This window comes from Mus musculus, chromosome 12 (assembly GCF_000001635.26).
Source record: "Mus musculus strain C57BL/6J chromosome 12, GRCm38.p6 C57BL/6J".
Taxonomy (NCBI): Eukaryota; Metazoa; Chordata; class Mammalia; order Rodentia; family Muridae; genus Mus; species Mus musculus.
In genome coordinates, this window is record NC_000078.6 from 110,965,655 (window position 1) to 110,988,696 (window position 23,042).

The 23,042-nt window shown below is 52.3% G+C and overlaps 2 protein-coding genes and 1 long non-coding RNA gene across 19 annotated transcripts in view; 2 read left to right on the forward strand and 1 right to left on the reverse strand.

The window, feature by feature from the left end:
* Positions 1-6,740, forward strand: part of Tecpr2 (tectonin beta-propeller repeat containing 2) — an 83,152-nt gene extending 76,412 nt beyond the window's left edge. For 5 of the 9 annotated variants that reach the window (XM_006515352.3, XM_006515356.3, XM_006515353.4 and 2 more), the window contains 3 exons: positions 2,082-2,223; positions 2,638-2,787; positions 3,215-6,217. In XM_006515352.3, the coding sequence (XP_006515415.1) occupies positions 2,082-2,223; positions 2,638-2,787; positions 3,215-3,366 (444 nt within the window). In that variant the 3' untranslated portion in view covers positions 3,367-6,217. Of the gene's footprint in view, positions 1-2,081; positions 2,224-2,637; positions 2,788-3,214 lie in introns of all 9 variants that reach the window. The other 4 variants (NM_175336.3, NM_001081057.2, NM_001289510.1 and 1 more) reach the window with 2 other exon arrangements.
* Positions 6,741-10,765: 4,025 nt separating this feature from the next.
* Ankrd9 (ankyrin repeat domain 9) lies at positions 10,766-13,428 on the reverse strand. 6 transcript variants are annotated; one of them, NM_001361916.1, is made up of 4 exons: positions 13,186-13,386; positions 12,294-12,473; positions 12,010-12,116; positions 10,766-11,894 (listed from the first exon to the last, which is right to left on the reverse strand). In NM_001361916.1, the coding sequence occupies exon 4, from the start codon at positions 11,843-11,845 to the stop codon at positions 10,865-10,867; it is 981 nt and encodes a 326-aa protein (NP_001348845.1). In that variant the 5' UTR covers positions 11,846-11,894; positions 12,010-12,116; positions 12,294-12,473; positions 13,186-13,386; the 3' UTR covers positions 10,766-10,864. The 6 variants fall into 6 exon arrangements, with proteins under 6 accessions (NP_001348845.1, NP_780416.2, NP_001348846.1 ...); XM_006516294.4 differs by having other exon boundaries at positions 10,773-11,894; positions 11,992-12,116; positions 13,186-13,428; XM_030246958.1 differs by lacking the exon at positions 13,186-13,386 and adding an exon at positions 12,816-13,086 and having other exon boundaries at positions 10,773-11,894.
* A 3,760-nt stretch (positions 13,429-17,188) lies between these two features.
* Positions 17,189-22,657, forward strand: Gm51959. Of its 4 annotated transcripts, XR_003950147.1 has the most exons (3): positions 17,189-21,793; positions 22,264-22,317; positions 22,438-22,657. It is a non-coding gene; the product is annotated as a predicted gene, 51959 (long non-coding RNA). The 4 variants fall into 4 exon arrangements; XR_003950144.1 differs by having other exon boundaries at positions 17,189-21,476; positions 22,264-22,657; XR_003950146.1 differs by having other exon boundaries at positions 21,464-21,793; positions 22,264-22,657.
* Positions 22,658-23,042: the final 385 nt, after the last annotated feature.

A 23,042-nucleotide genomic window follows, 5' to 3' on the forward strand; every position in this document is an offset into this window, starting at 1 on the left:
CAGCTAGGCTAGCAGCCAACAAGTCCCAGCAATCTCCTGTCTCCACCCCTTAACAGTGTGTTTATGAGTGCACAGCCGTGCTTCTTACATGGGTCCTGGGCTCAGACTCAGGTCCTCATGCTTACAAACATGCATTCTTACCCATGAGCCATCTTCGTTGTACCCTAAGGGTCTTTTTGAAGTACCTTCTCTCTTCCTGGTCCCTGTGTGGTTTTTTGTTCCCCAGCTTGCCTGTTTGTTTGCTCTCTAACCTTTTAAAAGTCTTTCCTCCTTCCTATACCAACTCACAGGAATACAGAAAGGTTTGCTAGGGATCAAACTGCCAAGATCTCAGGGTGAGGAGAAAAATGTCAGGAAAGCAAGTTGTATATGGCAGTGAGCAGAATTCTCGGGGTCTCTGAGCTGATACAGACGGTTCCGTTGATGCCCTTGCCTGAGGGAGTTGACCTTTAGGGCACTTAAGGGAGTTCCCTCAGATGCGGGGGTTCCTGATGGTTTAAGGGAGGTGCTTGGTATACTGAAACCCCCTTTCGGCCTCGTTTCTCCATAACAATCCTTCTGTTCAGGATGAGATCTCCAGCACAGCTTCTGGGGTGGAGGAGGCTTTGGACTCACCCGTCTCTGCCTCCATCCTTATCTCTGTTGCTTTTGGTAGTGCTGGGGAATGGCTTGATAGTGCTAGGAGCTCAGTGGTAGCAGGCAGGTGCTGACCACTCAACTATAGCTCCAGGTCTCATTTTATGGTTTTTGTTGTTGTTGTTTAAACAGGGTCTCTCAGTGTAGCCCTGGCTGTCCTGGAACTCACTCTAGATAAGGCTAGCCCTGAACCCAGAGATCCACGTACCTCTGCCTAGAAGAACTGGGGTTAAAGGTGTTCACCATCACTAATTTCATGTTTTTGTCATTCTGAGACAGAATCTTGGTAAATTGCCAGGGTTTGTGATCTCCTGCCTCATCCTTACAACCTTCAGGCTTAGCTTTAGTGTTTCTCTTTGTTTCTTATTTGTTTGTTGTTTGGGTGGGAGGTGGTGTTGAGTTTTGTTTTGTTTTGTTTTTTGTTTTTGAGACAGGGTTCCTTTGTGTAGCATTGGCTGTCCTAGAAGTAGCTCTGTAGACCAGGCTGGCCTCAAACTCACTATCTAGTGGACAGATAGAAGTCCCAGTTGTTGTTACCTACCTGCTCAGGAAAGACAGGATGTCAGAGTTGTTAAGGAAACCTATTCCTGAGCATTTTCTCTGCAGTATCTACCCTACAACTACAAATGCAGTTTTTGCTGGGGTCTGAAGAGGGTCTCTCAAAGCCCACCCCCACAGTGACATACCTCCTCCAACAAGGACTCTAGATCACTCTGCCCTAAAAAACCATGAGGACTTTGTTACTCTATGGAGTGGCCTGCTCTAGGACAGCAAGCAACTTTGGAGAGATTTGTTCTCGTCTATAAAACAATGACAACACTCCATAGCTGTTGACTGTACAGAGGAACAGGCATCCTGGTGCCCAGCCAGGAGCCAGCTCCTGGTGACTTTCTCTGCCTCCATCTGCCATGGTCCATACTGCAGGAAATGTCACCTGACATAAAGGCACAGGCACGTGGACTGCTAGAGCTAAGAGGAAGCCTTCAGGTAGATGACAGGGTCAGGGTCCAGGTGAGCTGCCATACTGGAGGCTGCCCTTGTGCTTAGTCACTGTGAGGTGGCCAGGGGCAGGCTGCATGCAAACAGGCTGTGAGGCTGTTGCTGCCCTATGGGCTGCAGCCTCTCTCTTCTCACAGTGGTTCACTCCCTTATCTAGACCTCTTCTGCCTTTCTACGTTGCCAGCTGAAATTGTCTGGTTGTCTGCTGGGATACCCCACAGTCTTGTTGTGTGACATTGTGATGATGGCCTGGTAAATGTCTTTCTTTCCTGTGAGACAGCATGCCAGGTACAGAACCACCAAGGAGCCTGTCCCAGCCTTGCCCTCCTCCTCATGTCTGCTGCTCCACACAGCTTCATGTGGGGTTGACCTTGTTGCCTCCAGCTACCTAAACCTCTTGTCCTTCTCTGAGTATTTCTCTGAGGCCTGCTCCTTCCTGTTTCCAGCTTGCTGGGGTCACTTTGGTCAGCGTCCATTCTAGCCCCAATGACCAGATGTTGTGGGCCCTGGATAGCAGATGGAATGTGCACGTGCGAACTGGAATCACTGAGGAGATGCCTGTGGGGACAGACTGGGAGCATGTGCCAGGTAGGAGCAATCCAACAGCTATCCTATTGTCCCCACACAGCCACATAAGACAAGAACTGAAATCAATTTAAATTGAGGTCTCACAGCCCCACTGTCTGTAAAACAGGCTGTCACACACCCAGTGGCCGTATAGACGTTCTGAGATATTCAGAAGCAGGAGTCAGGTAAAGACCTGAAGGGCATTCCTTGCTGGGATAACCCAGGTCAGCCTACTGACCTGGGAATACAGCTTTCTCAGTGCCCCAACTCATATGTGGCTCCGCCAGCCTCCTGGGCACTCTCTGCCTTGGTGCCCAGCACTATACAGTGTCACCATAAGAAGCCCTGGTGGCCAACTGTCTGGAGAAAGCAGCACTGGGAATGGTGCTCGGTATGTATGTTCCAGAGGTGAGCTGATACCAACTTTGCCCACAGGATTGCAGGCCTGCCAGTTGGCACTGAGCACCAGGACCGTGTGGGCCCGCTGTCCAAATGGTGACCTTGCCCGCCGCTATGGCATCACAGACAAGAATCCTGCTGGGGACTACTGGAAGAAAATTCCAGGAAGTGTGTCCTGTTTCACAGGTAGGTGCTGGGCATGGTAGACTTGGTGTCTCCTGGGGGAAGGTGTGTGTGTGTGTGTGTGTGTGTGTGCGCGCGCGCGTGCGTGCCCCTGCCTATGGGCGGGAGGGATCCAGACCCAGGTTCTGCAGGAGCAGGAGCTTTGTTCCACAGCTTGGAGCAACCTGCTGCACAGCTGTACACACTTGTAATCCCAGCACTTGAAAGACCAAGGAGGTAGACTGTGACTTCTAGGCTAATTTGGGTTTCATAGTGAGTTCCAAGCCAATCTGGGCTATAGTGTAAGACTTGTATCAAAAAAAAAAATTCACAGATTGTAGAGATGAACGGCCAGCTCCTCCTCATCCCTGAGCCATAATGTTATCAAGTCCAGACGGGACCCATGCCCCTTGTCACACACTATGAGACTGACTGGCTGTCTTCTTTGCAGTGACCTCATCAGATGAGCTGTGGGCAGTGGGCTCCTCTGGCTGTCTCCTTCAGCGACTGACAAAGACGTTCAGCCATTCACACAACCCCCAGAACAGCCAGGTGGCCAGCTCCCACCCTGAGGAACTGGAGGAGGAGTGGGAGGTCATCTGAAGGAGCCTAGGCGGCCAGTGGAGGAGAAAGTTCTGTGGTGGAGGCCGCCATCTCCCGGTGGCTCACATATGGATGGACATGCCTCGTCCACCAGGCCAGACACCCCACACTTGCTTTCATCTGTATTTGTTTTGGTCTCATTACAGAACTCACAGCCTTAGCCACGTTCTCGGAACTGTTGCTGTAGGAGCAGCACCTTTGACATCTTGCCAAGGTCATCTGCAAGTGGGAACAGTGGCTGCTGGTCAGTTGCATGCACTGGTTACCTGTGCACCACAGTAAATTTTCATCAGCAGCTACGGGGCCTGGTGTGAGCCAAGAGGGACACCACCAGAGGCAGATGACTCAAAGCCAGGAAGAGTTGGGCACATGTCCATACCAGAACCCCAGAGCAAATGTCCTGCAGATCAGAGCTTGCAGCTACTGGATATATTTGGTGATGGTGTTGACTTTATCACAGGGGTCCTACACTTCTCTCCTAGAGATACAGGACATTCCAGGTGGGAAAGTACCCATGCAGGATGGGGTGTGGGGCTGTGCCAGGTTACATGCACACACCCTAGCCTCATCATGTTGCCCACACTCAGGGTAGCTGCCCACCCCCTGCCCACCTCAGCCAACACAAGAGCCAATGGGTGCAGACAGAGCACAGGTGCCCACATGGTCCATGTAGTCCAGCACAAGGGTGCTGAGCTAATCTAGAGACATCTTTGGAACGACATTTGACTAGTATGCTGGTAGGCATCCTAAAGCCAGGCTCTTCCTCAAAAGATGGATCTAGTAATTGCCTTTTTGTTTGTTATGTTACAAACCTGAATAAGATACCTCACTTCAAATCAGATCTCACAAACTTAGAAGGTAAATGCATCTTCTGAAGACAGTGAAGGTTCTGTTCCTTCATGAGGGTTATCCCAAGCCCACCTTGTCTCGGCTACAGCTCTGCAGGGGTGGCCGTCCCGTATCATGTCCTCAACCCAAGAGTAGGCGGTATCTGCAGCGGGTATAGCACTGACTCCCCAGCAGCTGGTGGAGTACAGAGCATCTGAGCTTCAAGGGCAGGCTACCCACCTCACCCACCAGGTCCCTGTCACTGCTCCAGGCTGGCTGCTTTTTCAGTCCGCCTGGTCCAGGCAGTTACTTGATGTCTGTTTTCTACTAAGCATGTGTCAGGACCCCAGTAGTAATGATGCAGAGGCTTCCAGGTCTCAGCAGTGATGAGCTGCTGCGAGCCTTGACTGTACTTCGTTTTAGAGACTCCTTTTTAAGAGTTCAGTGACGGTAGAGGCAGCCCCGAATGGGCTGATCCTCTTCTGTGGATGGTGTGCCTTGCCTGGCTCCTCACAATGGCAGTACTCCCCCAAGCCCACGGGACGACAGTGCAATTAAACCCAAGGTCAGTGACACTTTGACTAGTTTTAGCCTCAGTGCTTTGGGTGATTGTCATTTTGGTTTTAAATTTTAGTTGTGCTGAGATCATGCAAAATCTTACTCTCTCCAACTGTTGTCTGCTAAGTGAGCTAGGAGGCCTGCAGGAAGCCCAGCGGCCCAGCCGCACTGCAGCAGAGCGCTACTGCCTGGGTGGGTTGAAGCAGCTGGCACAGACGGTACAGTGGGCAGCGCCATTCCACAGCAACACACACCCTCTGGCAGTCCTAGAGAGAATGCCCCAAAGTAGACAGAGTGAATGACAGTCTCAAGACATTAGTCTTTTGTTGTTGTTTTGAGTCAGTCTTTTGCAGCCCAGGTTGGCCTCCAGTTCACCATGTAGCTAGCCAAGGATAGCCTTTGCTGATCTTCCTGCCTCCACCTCTTAAAGTTCTGGGATTATCGGTGTACACCACCATGTCCTGCTAAAGATGTCAGATTCCATACAAACAAGTCTATGAGTATAGTTCTTTCAGAATCTCCATTGGGGTCTTGGAGAGACAGGGGAATTGTTAATAGCATGACGGTACCCACAGACATCCCACGTTACTGCTCAGGTCTCTCAGTCCCTTTTCTAGCGCCTGGGAAGGAGAATATGGTTAGTCTGTGAGCCTCAGGTTGGGTACCTCATTACAGTTACACAGTGAACGTGCCCCAGGACCCAGCCCCAGCAAGGGCCAGCATGCCAGGTACGGCCCAGACCATGACAGGTCCTTCACCCAGGCAGCCCCGTTAGTCAGTATCTCAGCATTCCATAGGCATTGCAGGGGAGGGAGCCAACAGCTGTTGTACCCACTGTTTCCACTTAGTACAGAAAGCCTGCCTTTGCTTTATACTCAGACAATGGGACTGCCACAGAAAACCCATATGGAGATTTTACTTATTCAAAATGTAGAGCCTGTAAGTTAGAAATCCTGTGTGGGGCTGGGATGTGGCTTAGTGATGGAAGACAGATTAAAATCCCCACCTATGTGGACTCTTAAGTATACCTGCAATCCCAGCACTCTGGAAGCTGAGCCAGGATTGTCACAAGTTCCAGACCAGCCTGGACCACAAAGATCCTGTCTCAAAAAAACCCCTGAATTTATAGCCGGGCGTGGTGGCACACGCCTTTAGTCCCAGCACTTGGGAGGCAGAGGCAGGTGAATTTCTGAGTTCGAGGACAGCCTGGTCTACTGAGTGAGTTCCAGGACAGCCAGGGCTACACAGAGAAACCCTGACTTGAAAAAACAAACAAACAAACAAAAAAAAACCACACAAAAAAAAACCCCCCAAAACCCTGAATTTAAGAGTAAACAAACTGAGAAAAAGTCATGATTGCCACAACATTTGCATCCATGTTGAACTTGTCCAAACCAGTAGGAAAACGCAACACAAAGATGGACAAAGGAGGCGAAGTGGTGACTCACACAAACATCCTCCAGTAGGAAACCCCAAAGGCACAGCCCTCCGAGAAAGCCTCTGATGGTCCTCAGTCCAAAAGCCTAACACTAAAAACGCCATCTCTGAAAATTAGTCAGGAACAAAACTGAGCTGTGTAGCAGTGATCTAGGGCTTACCTAGCATGCAGGCCCAGTCTCACTCCCCAGAATGGCAGCAAATGAAACCAAACAAGGAGGGTGCCGGTCTTTATGAGCTTGAACACATGCCTATAATGCCACAGGATGGATGTCAGCAGAGCATACTGTGGGGTCCCACAGGCAATCTTAGGGCGGTGTGAAACTCTTCTGGCCTATCAGTACAGTACGGTTTACAGATAGCACTGCATGTGGGGGGTACCGTGTGTACATCACTCTTTAGGAGGGTCAGAAAGACAAGGTCTCATTTGGGACAGACAGCTGGCCAGCGAATGTTTCCAAGCCTGTGTCTTTTTTAATCCTTTGAATGTTGAGCCATGTAAATGTATTATTTATTTCAAAACTAAATAAAATTTATATGTAGAAACTCAATTCTCTTAATTTTGCAGTATTAACAGTATTTGAGTCAAACATCACAAAATCAACACCAAAAGCATTAAAAAAAAAAAAAAAACTTTACAGCCGGACGTGGTGGGGCATGCCTTTAATCCCAGCACTCGGGAGGCAGAGGCAGGCGGATTTCTGAGTTTGAGGCCAGCCTGGTCTACAAAATGAGCTCCAGGACAGCCAGAGCTATAAAGAGAAACCCTGTCTCAAAAAACCAAAAAAAAAAAAAAAAAAAAAAAACTTTTCATAAAATTGGAAGTGCTTACACATTGGTGATCTTTCTTATTTTGTATGCAGTGGTGTTTTGCCTGCATGTGTGTGTCTGTGTGACAGTGCCAAGTCTTTTGGAACTGGAGTTAAACCGTTGTGAGCTGCCATGTGGGTGCTGGGAATTGAACCTGGGTCCTCTGGAAGAGGAGCCAGTGCTCTTAACCACTGAACCATTTCTCCAGTCCCTACCATGGTGATCTTAAATACTGATCTTAAATAGTGTGGCTCCATCTCCCAGCACTGCCAGAAGAGAAAGAAAAATCTGTAAGAATACACCAAGATGACATGAACATGCAGGGAGCCAGCAGCCCACTCATGAGCAGGGTGGCCAGAGCCTCTCCGGGAGATCAGAGCCTCTCCACATAACCTGTGTTGTGTGTGTGCGTGTGTATGTGTGTGTGTGTACATCTCATAGCACAGGTGTGGAGGTAAGAACAACTTCTTGGGGTTCCAGGGATTGAACTCGGGATCCCAGGCTTAGGTGGCAAGCACCTTTACCCACTGAGCCATCTTGACAGCCCTGTGCTTCATAAGAGAAAAAAACTAAATGTCTAGATAGCAGTGGCGGCGATTTACACTTTTCCCGAGGCTGGGACAATAGTCACACCCATATAGACATTAGTCATAACTCATCAAGCTACAGATTTCTGCCTTTGTGTTTTATCATCTCAGGTTTTTATAGTCAGAGCCAGTCATCAAAGAGGGTGTGGGGGGACACTAGTATGAATGTTTGCTCTTTTGAGACAGGGACAGGAATAGCCTAAAACTCATGTAGCCTAGGCTAACCTTGATAAAAATGTTTGAGATAGTCTCACATAGCCCAAGCCGACTTAAAACTGACTACATAGCCAAGGAAGCCATTGCCTCTACCTCATGAGTGCTGGGATCGTAGGCGTACACCACCACACCCAGGTTTATTAATTTGGTGCTTTGATCAAACACATGGCTTTTTAGCTGCTAGGCAGTCAAGCCTGTGAACTATATTCTGAGCTCTAGCATTAACTTTTTTACTAAGGTTTCATGTTCCTGAGTGTTCTGAGTCTGTGTACCATGTGCTTGCCTGGTGGCCAACATGATCCGAAGAGGGCATCAGATCCCCTGAAATTGGAGTTATAAACTGTCGTAAGCTATGGTGAGGGTGCTGGGAGTTGAACCTAGGTCTTGAAGAGCAGCCCAGTGCTCTTAAGCACTGAGCCATCTCTCCAGCTCCTGACCGTGATCTCTTGATCCTTTGTGTGTTGGGATCACAGCCAAGTGCCACTGTGGTAGTCTGCAGTTACTGGAACCCAGCCTTGGAGAATCTGTGTCCCCACCTCCAAGGGAGCCACCCTGTTTGGATGGGATATGAGGTAACGTACAGAGCTGCTGTCCACACTGAGGCTAGTGAAGAAATGAAGCAGAGGCTAAGGTAGATGGAGTCCATGTGGAGAACAGACGCAAGAGGAGCAGCAGCAGGCTATAGCATCAGTGCAGACTGACCTTCCAAGACAGGTGAGGCCCTCAGTAATGAGCCTCAGCGGCTCAGGTCACTGTCTTCCCTCATAGGCCTCAGGGTCCAGAATTCTGGAGTACAGGACAGATCTCCTGGGGACACATACATCTGATGGGGGCAAGTGAAGAATTAACAAGAGAACACCGCTTGCTAGTATGTTTTGGAGACACCAAGGTCACCTACCACTAGCTGATAGTGGATGCCAATGCGGCACAGGACTTGGCAAGCTCTAGTCACTCCTGCAAGCTCATGGCCAGGATGGTAACGTGTCAGGTGGCACCACAGCCCTTCCTGGGGCTGGAGGGCTGAAAGGACAGATAAGCCACACACTGAGGGCCACCCACCTTCCTCTCAGAAACAGCCACCCCAACGATAAGTGAGGCCTTGATTATCAGCCTGTACCACCTTTCCAGGCCCTCTTGCTTCCTGAAGCGCAGGCCGCCCCGGGCATCCCATGACAATAAACAGCTATGGCAGAAATCAGGCCTTCCTCTGAAGGACTGATTGAGAATCCACTTGGCAAGGATTATTCTTTACCCTTCTGGGCCTGCCTCCTTTCGCCTCCTTGTAGTGAGGCCCCACTCAAATTTGTGCCTTTCTGCCTTTGCACAGGGGCCTGGGGACCACTCAGCAGTGAAACAATCCTCTTCCATGGTGAACTATCATGACACTTATGTGATTATCGCCATAAGCCAATCCGCCCCTCTTGGGCTTGATGTTCCCCTGTATCTCTCTCAGGCTGGGTCCTTCCTCTATGGTGCCATTTCCTCCCACAAGGTCTCCCTGATGACCACAAGGCCGACATAGCACACTGATGTTCCTCCAGGCCAAGCAGCACTGGGGAAGTTGTTGGGAGAGCAGCGGCCAGAGAAGTGCCTAGCTCTGCACCAGCAGACCCTAAAGGGCACTTATCTAGGGAGATGTGAAGGAGAGATTCCCAACAGGAGCCCCGCTTTTGAGGCTCCCCAGGAGCTATAGCAAGCCATTGTCATGTCCTGCGAATAAGGAATGCCACCACCAATGGCATCTGGACTTGGGACCTCCCAGAAGTCCAGGGGGACTGATCATGAATGGGCCAAACTTGAGGCAGAGGAAGACACTAACACCCATCACCCGCAACTGCCAGGACTCAGAGAAGCTACTCAGCAGAAGGGAAACAGCCTCCAGTCAAGACGAAGGATCCGTACCAGCAAGTACCCTTTCTTTTTCAGGCCTAGGAAATGGCCTAAAATCCCTTGACAATAACACGGGTCCAGGACAGGTGGCAAAGTCTAGGGCCCTCTGTTCTCTGGGCTTCCCCTCCTGTGGCCCAGCACCCTGGACATTCCCACCCCCGGGCATGCTGTACTCAGGAGCAGAGCAACAGGTGCCCCCGACCAGGCTGGCCACTTTAGCAGACAGCTAGCCTCTGCTCCTGGCAGCACATCATGGCCTGCAAGCCTATGCCACAAAGGTTGAATTTCACAGCCCAGCAAAATCCCAGGATAGGGACGGGCCCTCCCCCAGTCTCAAAGTTCCCTGGTATGAACCCAGCTTTGCAGCCAGGGCCCCTTTATCCTGAAGGATGAGGGTGCATTCATTAACAAGCCTCCCGGCTTCTGAAGTGTCCAGCAGAAAGCAGCATTCCAAGGATGGGTGAGAAGCCTATCCAGGGTGATAACACAGGCCCACAAGCACCACCTAACATCCACTGTGAGTGATGTTAGTGAGTAAGGCCATCCCTGGGGCTGGGCAGGGGGACCTGGAAGGCACACCTGGTTCTCATGAGACATGATGCAGGGGACCCAAAGCCTGTGGGGAAGCAGGTGGGGAAACCCAAGGCTAGCACCTGCCAAGTCCTGACTGAGGGTAAAAGGGCCAACTCCAGGCTGGGGTGGAGAAGCAATGATTCAGTGTGAGATGAGAACACAGACACACAGTCTGGCTCCCATTCAACACCTGCTAGAGCTGCCTGCTCAGCTCTGCTGGACACACATCAGTCCAACCCATGGGCCATTTATGAGGCTGACAGCACAGGAGGGGGCCACTCAAAACCACACAAGCTTGTCCCCTTGGCCTCAGCACATTCTGTCCTCTTGCTTGGTCATTAGAGTCCCCACCCTCTGTTCCTGTTCCTCTCCTGCTTGGCTCAGCTGTCACCTTCCCCGGGACTCTAGGTCCTCACCCTTATCCTTGGCTGAGCAGCGAGTTCGCACACTTGAGCAACTTGGCAGCCCTACCCCAAATACATGCAACAGACCAGGCAGATCCCTCTGTACAGTCAACGATCCATATATGTAAAGTGCCAAGTACAATGCTCTCAAAAAAATACTTCTGTCCCCATATACTGTGTCAGGGTCCCCTGAGTCTAGCCCTTGCCCGTGAGGTCCAAGGGCTGCAAAAACGATGGCAGAGGCAGTTCATCTAAGGCCTCCGGGAAGCGGCCAGGTGAGATAGTGGTGACCAACACCTGCATGGCACGGACAAAGAGGGAGGGTGGCGCCAGCCCTGCCAGCCACTGGAACTTGTCCTCACCCAACAACCGCTGCCAGCGTAGCTGGTCTCCTAGCAGTTCACATCGAGCTGGACCTACGACGCCCCCCGGGGTGTACAGTACTAGCAGGTCAAGCAGCAGCAGGCGGCGCTGACACACCTCCTCAGACGAAGTGGTGTTGGCGGTGGCAGCATTGACCGTGGCAGAAGCTGCCTCAGCCTTAGTGGGGGCTGAGCTGGCGTCCTGGTTCAGCTGGCGCAACAGCAGCTCCAATGGTGTAAAGCCACTGCCATCTCGAAGGCCTGGAGAAGCTCCGTGGCCAAGCAGCAGAAAGAGGCACTCGGGGCGTGCGAGCTCACAGGCCACATGCAGCGACGTGCCACCGCCCTCCACGCGGCTGCAGCCACGGCGGTCGAGGAGGCGCACGCGCTCTTCCACTGGGAAGTCCTGCACCGTTCGCAGGATGCGCCGCAGGATGCCCACGCGGTTGTAGCGCACCGCCAGCGCCACGTGAGGCCCAGGCGCGGTGCAGCAGCGGAAGCCCGCGCTAGGTGGGGCGAGTGCACACCGCGGGAAGGTAGCTAGCAGGTAGTGTGCATAGGCTTGGTGGTCGTGCACAAGCGCATAGAGCAGAGCCTCCGAAGGCGAATAGGCCGCAGCGCGCCCCCGCTCATCACAGTGGAAGGCTTCGCTGGCACGTATGTCCTCGAGTAGCCAAACTGGCAGCTGATCTCGCACTGCCAGGTAGAAGGCGAAGGATGACTTCCGGCACTGCTTCTGCACCCGCAAGCGAGCTGCGCCGGGACCCTCGGGCCCTCCGTTGGCGCTGCGTCCAGGCCTGGTGTCCCACGGCATGCTGGCCTCCGGGAGTCTCAAAGCATGGGTCACACCACCCCAGACCAACCTGTGAGACGAAGTAGGGTCGAATGAATCGGGTCTGCCAGTCACTGCCCCCAGCTCTATTCTCTCCTGGACCCAGAACCATTCTTGAATTTCTGCACCTGCACTTCCTCTCTTGCCTGTGCTAGAGAAGGCTGGATCTGCTGGAGCCTTCCGTGTGCCAACCCTCTGCAGCCCTGGAACCTTCAAAAAGCGCTCCTTTCACACCTGAGCCAGGTCCTTCCAACTGCAAATAAAGAGGAACCCATGGGACATCGCAGAAGACTCAGGCTCACAGCACAAGTTGAGCCCAAATCACCCTCACACCCCCAAATCCAGCCCCAACTCTACTTCTACCCTGACCCCAAGAGACTACTCAAACTTCTTTCCAGGAGGGTCGTGGAGATTATTCACTTAGACCTACCTGGTTCCTGCAGGCGGCCCTGGGTTCTGTAGATGCAGGTATTCACTCTAACACACCAAACCTCATCAACAAGAAAGTGGTGGCCCAGGGCTGGCAGTGCGCCCGCCCGCAGCCAGAGTTGGAAAGTGGCTCTGGCTCTTTTATCCACAAACAATTTTCCTGCCCATCAGGAAGGAGCTCCTGGGAGGAGGGAAAAGGTGAAGTCAGTGGGGGGATTGGAGCATACACCACCTGCAGTCCTCTCGAGGTCCATCCACATGAGGCCGATACTGCCATCTCACTTTTCAACGGGGGACAAGCTAGTCCAAGGTCAGTCACCAAGTCAGGCTGAGCCAGGACAAGAGCCTAGGTCTCCTGCGTTCTGTTTGAGGGCCGTTCCATACACTGCAGACCCCAGTTTAAAAACCCTACCTCCACCTTGGGTCCCAAGCCTCAAACCTGAGCCCTGGCCATTCACCCTTGGTCTCCCTGCCCAAGAGCCCTACTGCCTCCAGCAAGGGTAAGCTCTAGGTTACAAGGGACCTGGGACAGCCAGAGGGCCTCGTCCACAGTGTCATGACCATTAACTGGGTTACAGAGGTGAGCACTATAGAGTGGGCTGCGGCAGACGCCCCTCTGAGGGGATTGGCATGACTGCAGCTCCTCCCGGAACCTGGGCCCCCTGCGCCCCAGATGCACTGTGTGGGCACGCGTGGGGTGCCGGGCGGGTTACGTAAAGTTCGGCCGCCCCACGTCACTGGGCAGAGTCACGGCCGCGGCTCTGTGACTGGAGCTTGGGCCGCCGGCCAGATCCTCCCTGACCCCTCCCGGGGCGCGCCCGAGTGTCTGCGGGCCGGTGGCCAGGATCAGGGGCTGCACCTGCGCACCGGGGCGCTCGGGGCAGGCGACTCACCAAGCCGCGCGACCCTGTCCCTGCGGCGGGCCGGAGCGCGCGCCGTCCATGCACGGGCGAGCAGACAGAGATCCCACGACGCCGGGAGCGGAGGCAGCGCCCGCTGCACTCTGAGCCGCCGCGACACCGTCTCCCGATGCCGGTGCTGGTGCCGCCGAGGGGAGGGCGGCGGGCGGCGCAGTGCGGCCGGGGCCGGGCAGGACCGCGGGACGGGCCGCCGCCGCCATTGGCTCACGCCGCCGGCCCCCGCCGCTACCCATTGGTCGTCGCGCTGCACCATTGTTGCGTCACGGGCCAGGGGGCGGGACTCTCAGAGGGACCCGCGGAAAACTTCGGAGAAACTTGAGGGCCCCGAGGTGGCGGGGTGGGGAGGGGTGGTGAGAGATGCCGGGCACCGGGCAGAGCTTGGAGGGCGGGACGTGATGGAGGCGGGGCGAGTCCCGGCAGGCTCCTGGAGCTGGATCTGTGCGGTCCTAGACTGCACACAAGAATAGGCTCCCTGGCTTGCGCTTGCGGCTGCTGCAAGAGTCCTGCTCTGGGCTTCCCTTGCTCTGACCCTCACTGACCTTGGGGAAACATCCAGCTGTTACCCCATCTGCGTGTGGGAAGGCCTAGAATAGGACTGAGCCCTTAAACTATTGAACCTTGCTCTGCCCTGCCAACGCCCTGGCATGGCTAGCCTCGGCTCCAATCTCAAAAGAAAGGCATGGATGCATGCGTGTATAAGAGCTGTTTATAGTGCCTATTGTGTCGTCTTCTGGGCTAAACGCTTTCTTTCACTTTGACTTTACCACTAACACAGGAGAAAAGGGGGGGGGGCAGAATTATGATGCCTGCTATGAGGTAGATAGTTATTTAAGTCCAGTGTGAGTTGGCACATATCTTTAATCCCCGCACTCAGAAGGCAGAGGCAGGTGGATCTCTGAACTGAAGGCCAACCTGGTCTAGAAAGCAAGTTCCAAGACAGCCAGGACTACAGAGAAACCCTATCTCAAAACACACACACACAGAGAGATAGAGAGAGAGAGTCGGTTGTCCAAAGAAAGGTACACTTTGGGGCTGTTTTTCACTCAGGCAGAACTGGGAGCATGTTCTAGCCTTCCCATGGCTGACCCTAGAGCCTGAGGGAGCCCCTGACTTCATCAGGGGTGTGGGAGTGCCAAGTCCATTCCAAATGCACAGATGAAAGCTGCCACGCCTGGACCTTGGGACTCTCACCCCACCTTACCAGAGGCAAGGATCCCCCTGATGAAATAGTTCCAAACTCCATTCACAGGCACGGCCAGTTTCTTTTCCACAATGCCCTTAGAGGCTCAGTTAGGGCCAAGGGTTCCTGCAGCCTCCATCCAAGCCCTTCCTCCTGCCTCTGTCCAGCAGACAGCTAGCACCTTCAAAGCAACCTCCCCTCCCCTACCTCAGAGCAAATGTGTATACAGCCTTCAACCCTCTTGGCTCCTCTGTGCCAGCAGGGGCTAAGGGACTTTAAGCTGGAGTCTCTCTCACCTGGCTCCTTTGAGTAGACTTAAGCAGGCATACGTGTACACACACGCACATACACACGTGCACACATGGAGACTTCCTGTTATTCTTCACCTGTATTAGTCAGGGTTCTCTAGAATCACAGAATTTATGCAATGTCTCTATATATTAAGGGAATTTATTATAATGACTTAGTCTGTAGTCCAACTAACCCAACAATGGGCAGCTGTGAATGGGAAGTCCAAGAATCTACGCGGTGTTCAACCTCACTGGGCTAGTTGTTTCAGCTAGTTGAAGGGGAAACTTAAGTGGTCTTTGGAAAGTCATTGTGTCAGATGGTGTTTTGCTGGGGCAAACACGTGAAGGAGTGTTTTCCTGAAATGGGCACAGATGAAAGACTAAGGCAGACTGGTGAAGGAACGTTTCACTGAAGTAGACACAGGAGAGAGGATATTCTGCTAAATCAGGCCCATGAAAGGACATGTGATTAAAAGAAAGAAAGGAAACGTGATGAAGGATTCTTAGCTAACGAAATGCATGTAATTCTGCCTTATATTGTGTAGTTGAGCTGCGTTTGTCAGGACTCCATAGAGAGAACCACACACACACACACACACACACACACACGACCTTGTGATGTGCTGCAGTTTCTTGCTGCTTCCACAGACTCGGGCTGATTTGCAGAGTGATATTTTGCCCATGGTGAACATGTGATGCCTGGAGAGAGTATAAAAAGGACAGCGATGGAGGCCGAGCTTGGCTTGCCTATAGAGCTAGCTGTGCAACGCTTATGGGTCTCGAGTCTTTGCTGATCTTCGCTTCTCTGATAGACAGACAGACAGACAGAGCAGAGAACTAGCTTCTTCCAGAATTCCTTCTGGTCCCTCCTGCTGACTTGAGCAGAGGCTGAGGCCTGGCTGTGTCTGCTAGGTTGTGCCGCTGCTACTGATTCATGTTTGCCATCCCGATTCTTCCGAACTAAATTGCTGGTGTGTCCTCAAGTGTTTGCAAGTGGATCAAACGGCCACTGCTAACCTGTGAGCTGAACTGATTTCCAGACAACACAGATGGAACCAGAGATTCTTTGCTCCAAAGAACCTTTCTAAACAGGTCCACTTCCCCCATATCCTTTCTTTTTCACTACCTCTGGTGGGTGGTGGGCTAACAGCCATCCTTAAAAATAAGGTTTGAAAAAAAAATGAAAGTTCCAGCTGGTCTTCTATATAAGCTGGAATCCTGAAGAAGCAGGTTCCAACAGATGAGCTGGTAAGTAAGTGCGGGCAGGCGAGGAAGAGCGAGCCTTCCTTCTTTCAGCTTCCTTACGTAGGCCTCCAGCAAAAGATTGTTTCACCACGCCTAGATCTGGAACTTGCTTTGTCCCAGGCTGACCTTGAATTCAGAGATCTGCCCGCCTCAGTCTCCTGGGATTAAAGGCCCGTACTACCTTGCCTGTATCTAAGCTTTTCATAGCCACTATGCCTCAAGATCTCCATGTCAAGAGCCAGGTCAGAAGTCTGTGTCTTCCGGCCTCAGGATCTGAATCATCACAAGTGTGCCCTTTGCTTCCAGGTTGTAATTCACTCCAGATGTAGTCAAGGTGACAACCAGGAATAGCTGTCACAGGACCCTAGGCCAGCTAAGCAGTCCCAAGAGATAAACAAAGCTTTCAAGTCCAGAGAGGAGACCGACAGCCCAGGGCATGCAGGCATGTTTGTAACCTAGCCTATAAAACATGTTTATACCAGTCTGCCAGCTGTGACCCCAGCACCCCTACACCATGCCAAGGCAGCTTTACCTTGTAAACTAAACCTAGCTCCTAGGAGATCCATGGCAAGTCACGTTCAGGAGGAAGAGGGTTGAACACTAGGCTAGGGCTGGAGAGGTGGCTTAGCGGTTAAGAGCACTGACTGCTCTTCCAGAGGTCCTGAGTTCAATTCCCAGCAACCACATGGTAATGGGATCCAACACCCTCTTCTGGTGTGTCTGAAGACAGCTATAGTGTACTCATATACATAAAATAAATCTTAAAAAAAAAATCCACTAAGCCAGCTAGGCATCCAAGCCCTACCTTTACCCGGCCTCAGCTTTCAACAAGTCTCTGGTTTCTTCAAGTTATTGTCTTCTGGATGTCTACTAATGGTGGAAAGTGTGCCAAATCGAATGGCCTTTGGGAGCCCCCAGGCCCTCCTCCTCTTCCTCCTCTTCCTCCTCTTCCTCTTCCTCCTCCTCCTCTTTCTCTTCCTCCTTCTGAGAGCTTTTAAACTCAGAGAACCTGACCTAAGGTAGACTAACAGGCTGGTATCTAGCATTAGTTTCCAAGTTGCCCTCCAACAGAACCTGAGCCTAGCTCCAGTCTCTAGGCTAATTCCCACAAGAACAGAGTTTCCAAGTTACAGCCTCAACAAGACCACTATCTACTGGTTATTTCCCCAACAAACCTGCACCCCAGGTTACAAGCCTGCTCTCTGCCTAACGACCACCAATGCAGAGGGGAGCAGAAGTTAAGTTTATGAACTGACTCCCAGCACCGGCCAATTATGTTAAAGGCCACAGTAACTTTCCAATTAGATGCTTGCACACGTATTGCTGGCTTGCTGCTAACTCTAAAGCCTTGCCCTGATAGACATTCAGAGGTCCACTACCACCAAAACCATCCTGTGTGACGGTGGTGCCCCCCAATGCTAGCTCAAATAAAGACCCTGCTGTGAGTTGCATCAAATCTCCTGTGTGTGGTTTTGGGGATCACTAACATTTCCCTGGCACCACACTCCCTAGGGAGGAGATGTGGAGAGAGAGCTTCCAGCAGCTCGTCGTGTGGCTCCTTACCCAATTCTACTTCTGCTCAGCTTAGGTGAGACGTAGCTCTTTTTACAGCCTTTGTGTCATGAAGGCAAAGGGGCAAAGGTTCCAAGGCCAAGAGGGCACTTGGAGTCTCCGAAGCGAAGTCTCTGACGTCCTCTCCTGGCTGGGGGTTCCCAGAGGCCGCAAGCAACTTGATCCCATTTCTCACCTGCTCAGAAGCAGTGTCTGCACAGGCCCTTAGCCAAAAAGTCCAGATGAAAATGTTCGGGGGAACCTGTGCTATGGAGCAGTGGGAGAGGCTCAGAGGTCAGTGGGCCACAGCCAGTCCCTGGGCCATACCTGCTGAGGCAGGAGCTTGGATGTGTGCTGCAGTCATGAGGTGCAGATAGGGGGGAGGAAGTTATTTTGCTTGTGAGATAGTCAGGCATACACACACACACACACACACACACACACACACACACACACACACAATAATACCCGCTCCCTGAGAGAAACAGCAGGTAAGCTATTGTGGTGTCACGTGACCAGTATTCGACCAGCTGAGGTAGCTGGATTGCTATGAGTTCAAGGCCATCCTGAGCCCCTGGTGAGGAGAGAGACAAGATGGTAGACTGATAGATTTGAAAGCTCCAGCTGTTCTAGACCTTGTTCCCTATCTCATGGCTTTTTGGTGGCAGGTGGCTTTCTTTATCATGGCACCAAACAGTCCTACCCTCAGCAGCTTACCCTGTCCCCAAGGTCACGGTCGTGGCTTGAGCATGTCCCTTGAGGTTTACGTGTTGGAAACCAAGTCCCCAGTGAGACTGTGTTGACAGGCGGGAAGATCCGGAGACGCCTGACCTCGGCAATGCGTTAATGCTTTCTCTGGAGAGCATCCACCATCTGCCTCCCCCTCCTCCCAGCCCAGAGCTATCTGTATACCTCTGTTCCTTCAAGGTTCCTGCCCTCATTGCTCTGTGGTTGCACTGAGCAGGCAGAGATGCCTGACAGGACCCATCCTCAAGGCCGGCCTGCTACTTGGGTGTCAGGCTTGCTAGATGAGCTGTGCCCCATGCCCTGGCATGAAGGATTCCAGTGCTGTGAACATCCCTGACCACACTGGGGACACCACAGCCAGGCCCATGATTGTGCCAAGACCAGCCATAACCCGCACCCCAAGCTGCCTCGGGCATGTCTTTGCTGTCCTTCAAGGGTGTCCAGGTTACCATGTAGACACTCATGAAGGGGCAACTTCCTCTTTAGAAGGTCAAATTGGATGTGGTAAGTGGCAGACAGACAGGAGGACACCATGATTCCCAGAGAGGCTGAGGAGACCCCAAGGTTGGAGGGGTGAGGGGGTGAAGTGGAAAAATCTTGCTAACTGGGCAGAGTTGATCTTTGACGTCGCCGTGTGTTTGCTGAGACCTGACCCAAGGCACACTTTCATCTCTCATGGAAAACTTGTTCACTGCCAGGGTCAAAGTGTCTGTGGGTACCCAGGCAGCGGGTTGCTCAGTGAGGGCAGAGGTGGGGGTGGAGAAAGGACTAGAAACTGAGGGCCGCTGCAGGCCAGCAGGCCTCAGGCCTCAGAAACTAAGAGGGGAGGGCTCTCAACAAAGGAGCCATGTGGCCCACCCTCTCTGCTCCCTGTGGCTGCCAAGGATAAACTGCAGAGGGTTGAGCAGCCACAGCTGCTGCAGCTGCTGAGGATGACAGCTGAGGGGTCACATACTGCATAGATCTTCTGCAGTACGTGAGGAGAGAGACCCACGGTCCCCAGACTCTCAGGCTGAGCACCTGGAAGCTGGAGTGGAGCCAGTACAGGAGCTGGAAGAACTGTGTCCATAGCAACAGGTAGTTGGAGAGGTCTGGCTGATGGACAGCTGGGATTATGAGTACTTCCGGCTCCAGGACCAGGAAGATGGATGGCTCAGTCAAAACGCTTGCTGCCCAGCCTAATGACTGGAGTTCAATCCCCAGGACCCCGGGACATGTTGAAGGAAGAGAACTGACTCCCTTGGGATATCCTGACTTCCACTCACGCTGTGGCATGCACATGCATACATACCCACAGGAAGGGGGCATCAGCGAGAAGTGAGGGAATCCAAGGGCGGTCCTAGTGCTTCTAGCAAAGGGGAAAGGCCCTCAGAAGCCAAAACAGGTGCAGGGGGTCTTGACGCACATTAAAGTGGCCTAAGGAGGAAGTGTGGTCAGTGGTAACTAGTGGTGCCAGGCGGCCGAAACAGGAACATTGCCACACAGGTCACAGCGTCCTTTGCCAAGGTTGGGTGAAGTAAGAACTTTATTTGAATAGGGTTCAGGCACCAGCCAAGTAGAGGACTGGAGATGTTTCTGAAGGAGTAGAGGAAGGGAAAGAGACAGAGGGCACAGAGGGAGGGCGAGAGCAGGTGTGTGAATGTGCCCGAGTGTGGGTGGCCGGGCACTCGAGCTATCCCAATCATGCCCTGTCCTCCCTTCTGAGAAACCCCCTTCACGGCCGTCCCCAGGCAGCCTGGAAGGGCGCTGTAAAGCTCCAGTCCCTGGAAGGTGAATGTGGCTGGTCCTGGTGTGGAAACCTTTCAGAATGACACCTTGGGAAGACTAGCAGAGGTGCTGCTTGTCTGGAGAGAAGGGGGCTCAGCCAGGGACATGGGCACCTCTTTTTGTGGTGATAGGACATGGATGTCCGGGAGAGCACAGGTACAGGTGATGGTGTTTGCACCCACTCTGATACACTTCGCACATCACAGTAGGTGCGCTGTGACATCGTCGTCGATGCACATGATACATATCAGTCACATTTGCCCCAAGCCCTTCCTTGGTCCCTTCTAGTCCCAGCCATCCCCCTTCCCACCTCTCCCCCTTCTACTTAATTGTTTTTCCTTTGATTTTTACTTATAGATGGGTGTTTGCTGGGAATCAAACCTGAGTCCTCTGGAACAGCACACAGGCAGGAAGTGCTCTTAATGGCCAAGTCCTCTCTCCAGCCCCCACACCGTGTGTGTGTGTGTGTGTGTGTGTGTGTGTGTGTGTGTCCCTGTTCCACTGAGTTTTACTGTGTTGTTTCCAGGAACATGGGAAACAGTGGCTTCTCTCCCTTCCCTAGCAAGAGCTGAGTGCACATAAACCCTCTGGGGAGGGGAGTGCTACAGGCCACTCTCTTCACTATGAGACATGGACTTACATGTCCTAGGCCAGCCTCTTACCGTGTATTGAGTAGGATAACCTGGAACTTAGAGGTCATCCTGCTGCCTTCACTTCCCCAGTGCTGGCATGACGGCAGACATGCCTGTGTATATAGTGCTGAGGACTAAGCCCAGGGCCTCCAACATCTAGGAAAGGTTTTTTACCACTGAGCTACCATGCAACCATGGTTTTAGCTTTCGTGGTCATCTTCTCAGTGAGGAGGGATGGGGCTGGAAGAGTCCATTCACCGACCACCTGGAAGTGTTCCCTGACCCAGGCACTACCTGGAGCCTGACACTGGGGCAGGGGGACAGCCTAGGAAAGCACAGAGGTTCAGGCCATGACAGCCCCAAGGAGGAGCTGCTGCCAGACTCTCTGGGTTCTACATGGCCAGCCACTCATCAGCTAGGGACTTGGCCTAGGAAACTGACTGCATGTCTGAAGGCTGGCCACATAGCTGTAATATGAGTCAGGGAGAGTCTCAGAGATCAAGAAGAAGGTATTCCCAATGTCAGGATGAGCAGAGCCAGGGTTGAAAGTGGCCAGGAGCCTGAGTTGGTATGTGTAGGTCCTCCTGTCGTGGGCCCCACCCCACCCAGGTCCTAGCTTACTGTCACCTGGCTGAACCAAAACTTACCTGGTCTTTAAGGATGAACTCTGGCCTTTCTCTGATCAGAGGGGCTCCGGCTCGCCCACCTTCCTTCTTGTCTATCCCACTGGTCTCTCAAGGCTCAACACAAGGAAGGTAACTTACTAGAAGAGAATCGTCTGAGACACATAGCAAAGCTGTACAAAAAGCTGCCATGGCCCAGCTGGGAGGACCATCCCAGGACAGTGCTCCGGTATGAATAGGCAGTTCACACACTAGCCAGTAAAGATATGCGGCTGTGCCAGGAGTCCATAAATGGGCAGTCTCTTGTTTTGCCCGGCGGCCAGGCTAAAATTGAACAGCATTTGGCCAGCCTGTCACAGCCAGGTGGGGACTGTGAACAGGCCAAGTGGGAAGTCTCGAAGTCATCATTGGTCAAGCTAAAGGGGAGGGGCTCCTCAGACCGCCCTGGCAGTGCCCAGAAAGGCCAACATTTCTTTATAGTGCTGGGGACTGATCCCAGAGTCTCACATGTCACCATTCCTTTTGTAGGTAGGCATCCTATCCCAGGTAAATGTTGGCTCTGATGCCAAGTTTCATATGTGATGTTCACCGTGGTGATGCGTTAATGTTTCCTGAAAGAATTGAGTCCAAGAGTAGGGAGATGGCCCATCAGTTAAGACCACTTGATGCTTTTGCATGACCCATGCTGAGAACTCTCATTTCAGGGGCGGTAACACCGTCTGCCATCTTCTGCAGACACCTGCACTCAGATGTGTTCACACCCACACACTCACATGTACACATGACCACACACATGTGCTCACACTCACATGTGAACACATCCACACAGCCACATAGTTAAAAACAAATCTTCAAAAAACACTTGAGCCTGAATTTCACATTTCACTTCTGTTGCATAGTTACCGGGATGCAGGTGTCAGCTAAGTGCCAAGGAGATGGATTTTTTGCTGTTTAGCCTATACTCCTCCCTTAGTGTGAGTCAGGCCCCATGACCTCTCTGTCTTGTGTCTTTGTAGGACTCCTGGATCCAGCCAAACCTGATCATCCAGCCTTTCTCATTCAACGAACTGGTAAATTATCTCTTCTGCTTAGACCAGTTGGAGAAGCACTCTTCAGTCATAAGGGGAATAGCTGTGACATCATCTCTGCTCTCCCAGTGTGATGACGGCAGTGCTGTGTGTCCTCAACAGGTGGCTCATTACATCCAGGTACAGCACAGCCACAGGCAAGAACAGAACCTGCACACATCTTCTCATCTGCCCAATGGAGTCAGAGACTCTCGCCCCAGAGGACATTGTGAGGGCCAACTGGGCCCCCACCGGCATGGCCTCGCGGAGCACAGAGATTATCCCAGTAACTGACTTGTTATGACCTCATTCTTATTTTAACATTTATTTTATTTTATGTGTATGAGTATTTGCCTGTGTGTATGCATGTGTCATGTGTGTGCCGGTGCCCGTAAAGGCCAGAAGAGGATGCCAAGTTCTTCTGAAGCTGGAGTTCAGATGTGTGTGAGTCACCATGTGGGTGCAGGGAAATGAACCTCAACCCTCTGCAAGAGCAGCAATGCTCTGAGCCGTTGCTCCAACCCCAGGGTACCTTTATATTTCTACAAACAAACAAGAAATGGTGAAAAGAAAACAAGCCTAAAGAGTCAGCCTTCAGAACTGGAGAGATGGCTCAGCGGTTAAGAGCACTGACTGCTCTTCCAGAGGTCCTGAGTTCAAATCCCAGCAACCACATGGTTTCTCACACCCATCTGTAATGGGATCTGGTGCCTTCTTTTGGTGTGTGT

Excerpts from the sequence above, each read along its gene's own strand:
- Ankrd9 (NM_175207.5), bottom strand. The coding sequence starts at position 11,845 with ATGCCGTGGGACACCAGGCCTGGACGCAGCGCCAACGGAGGGCCCGAG.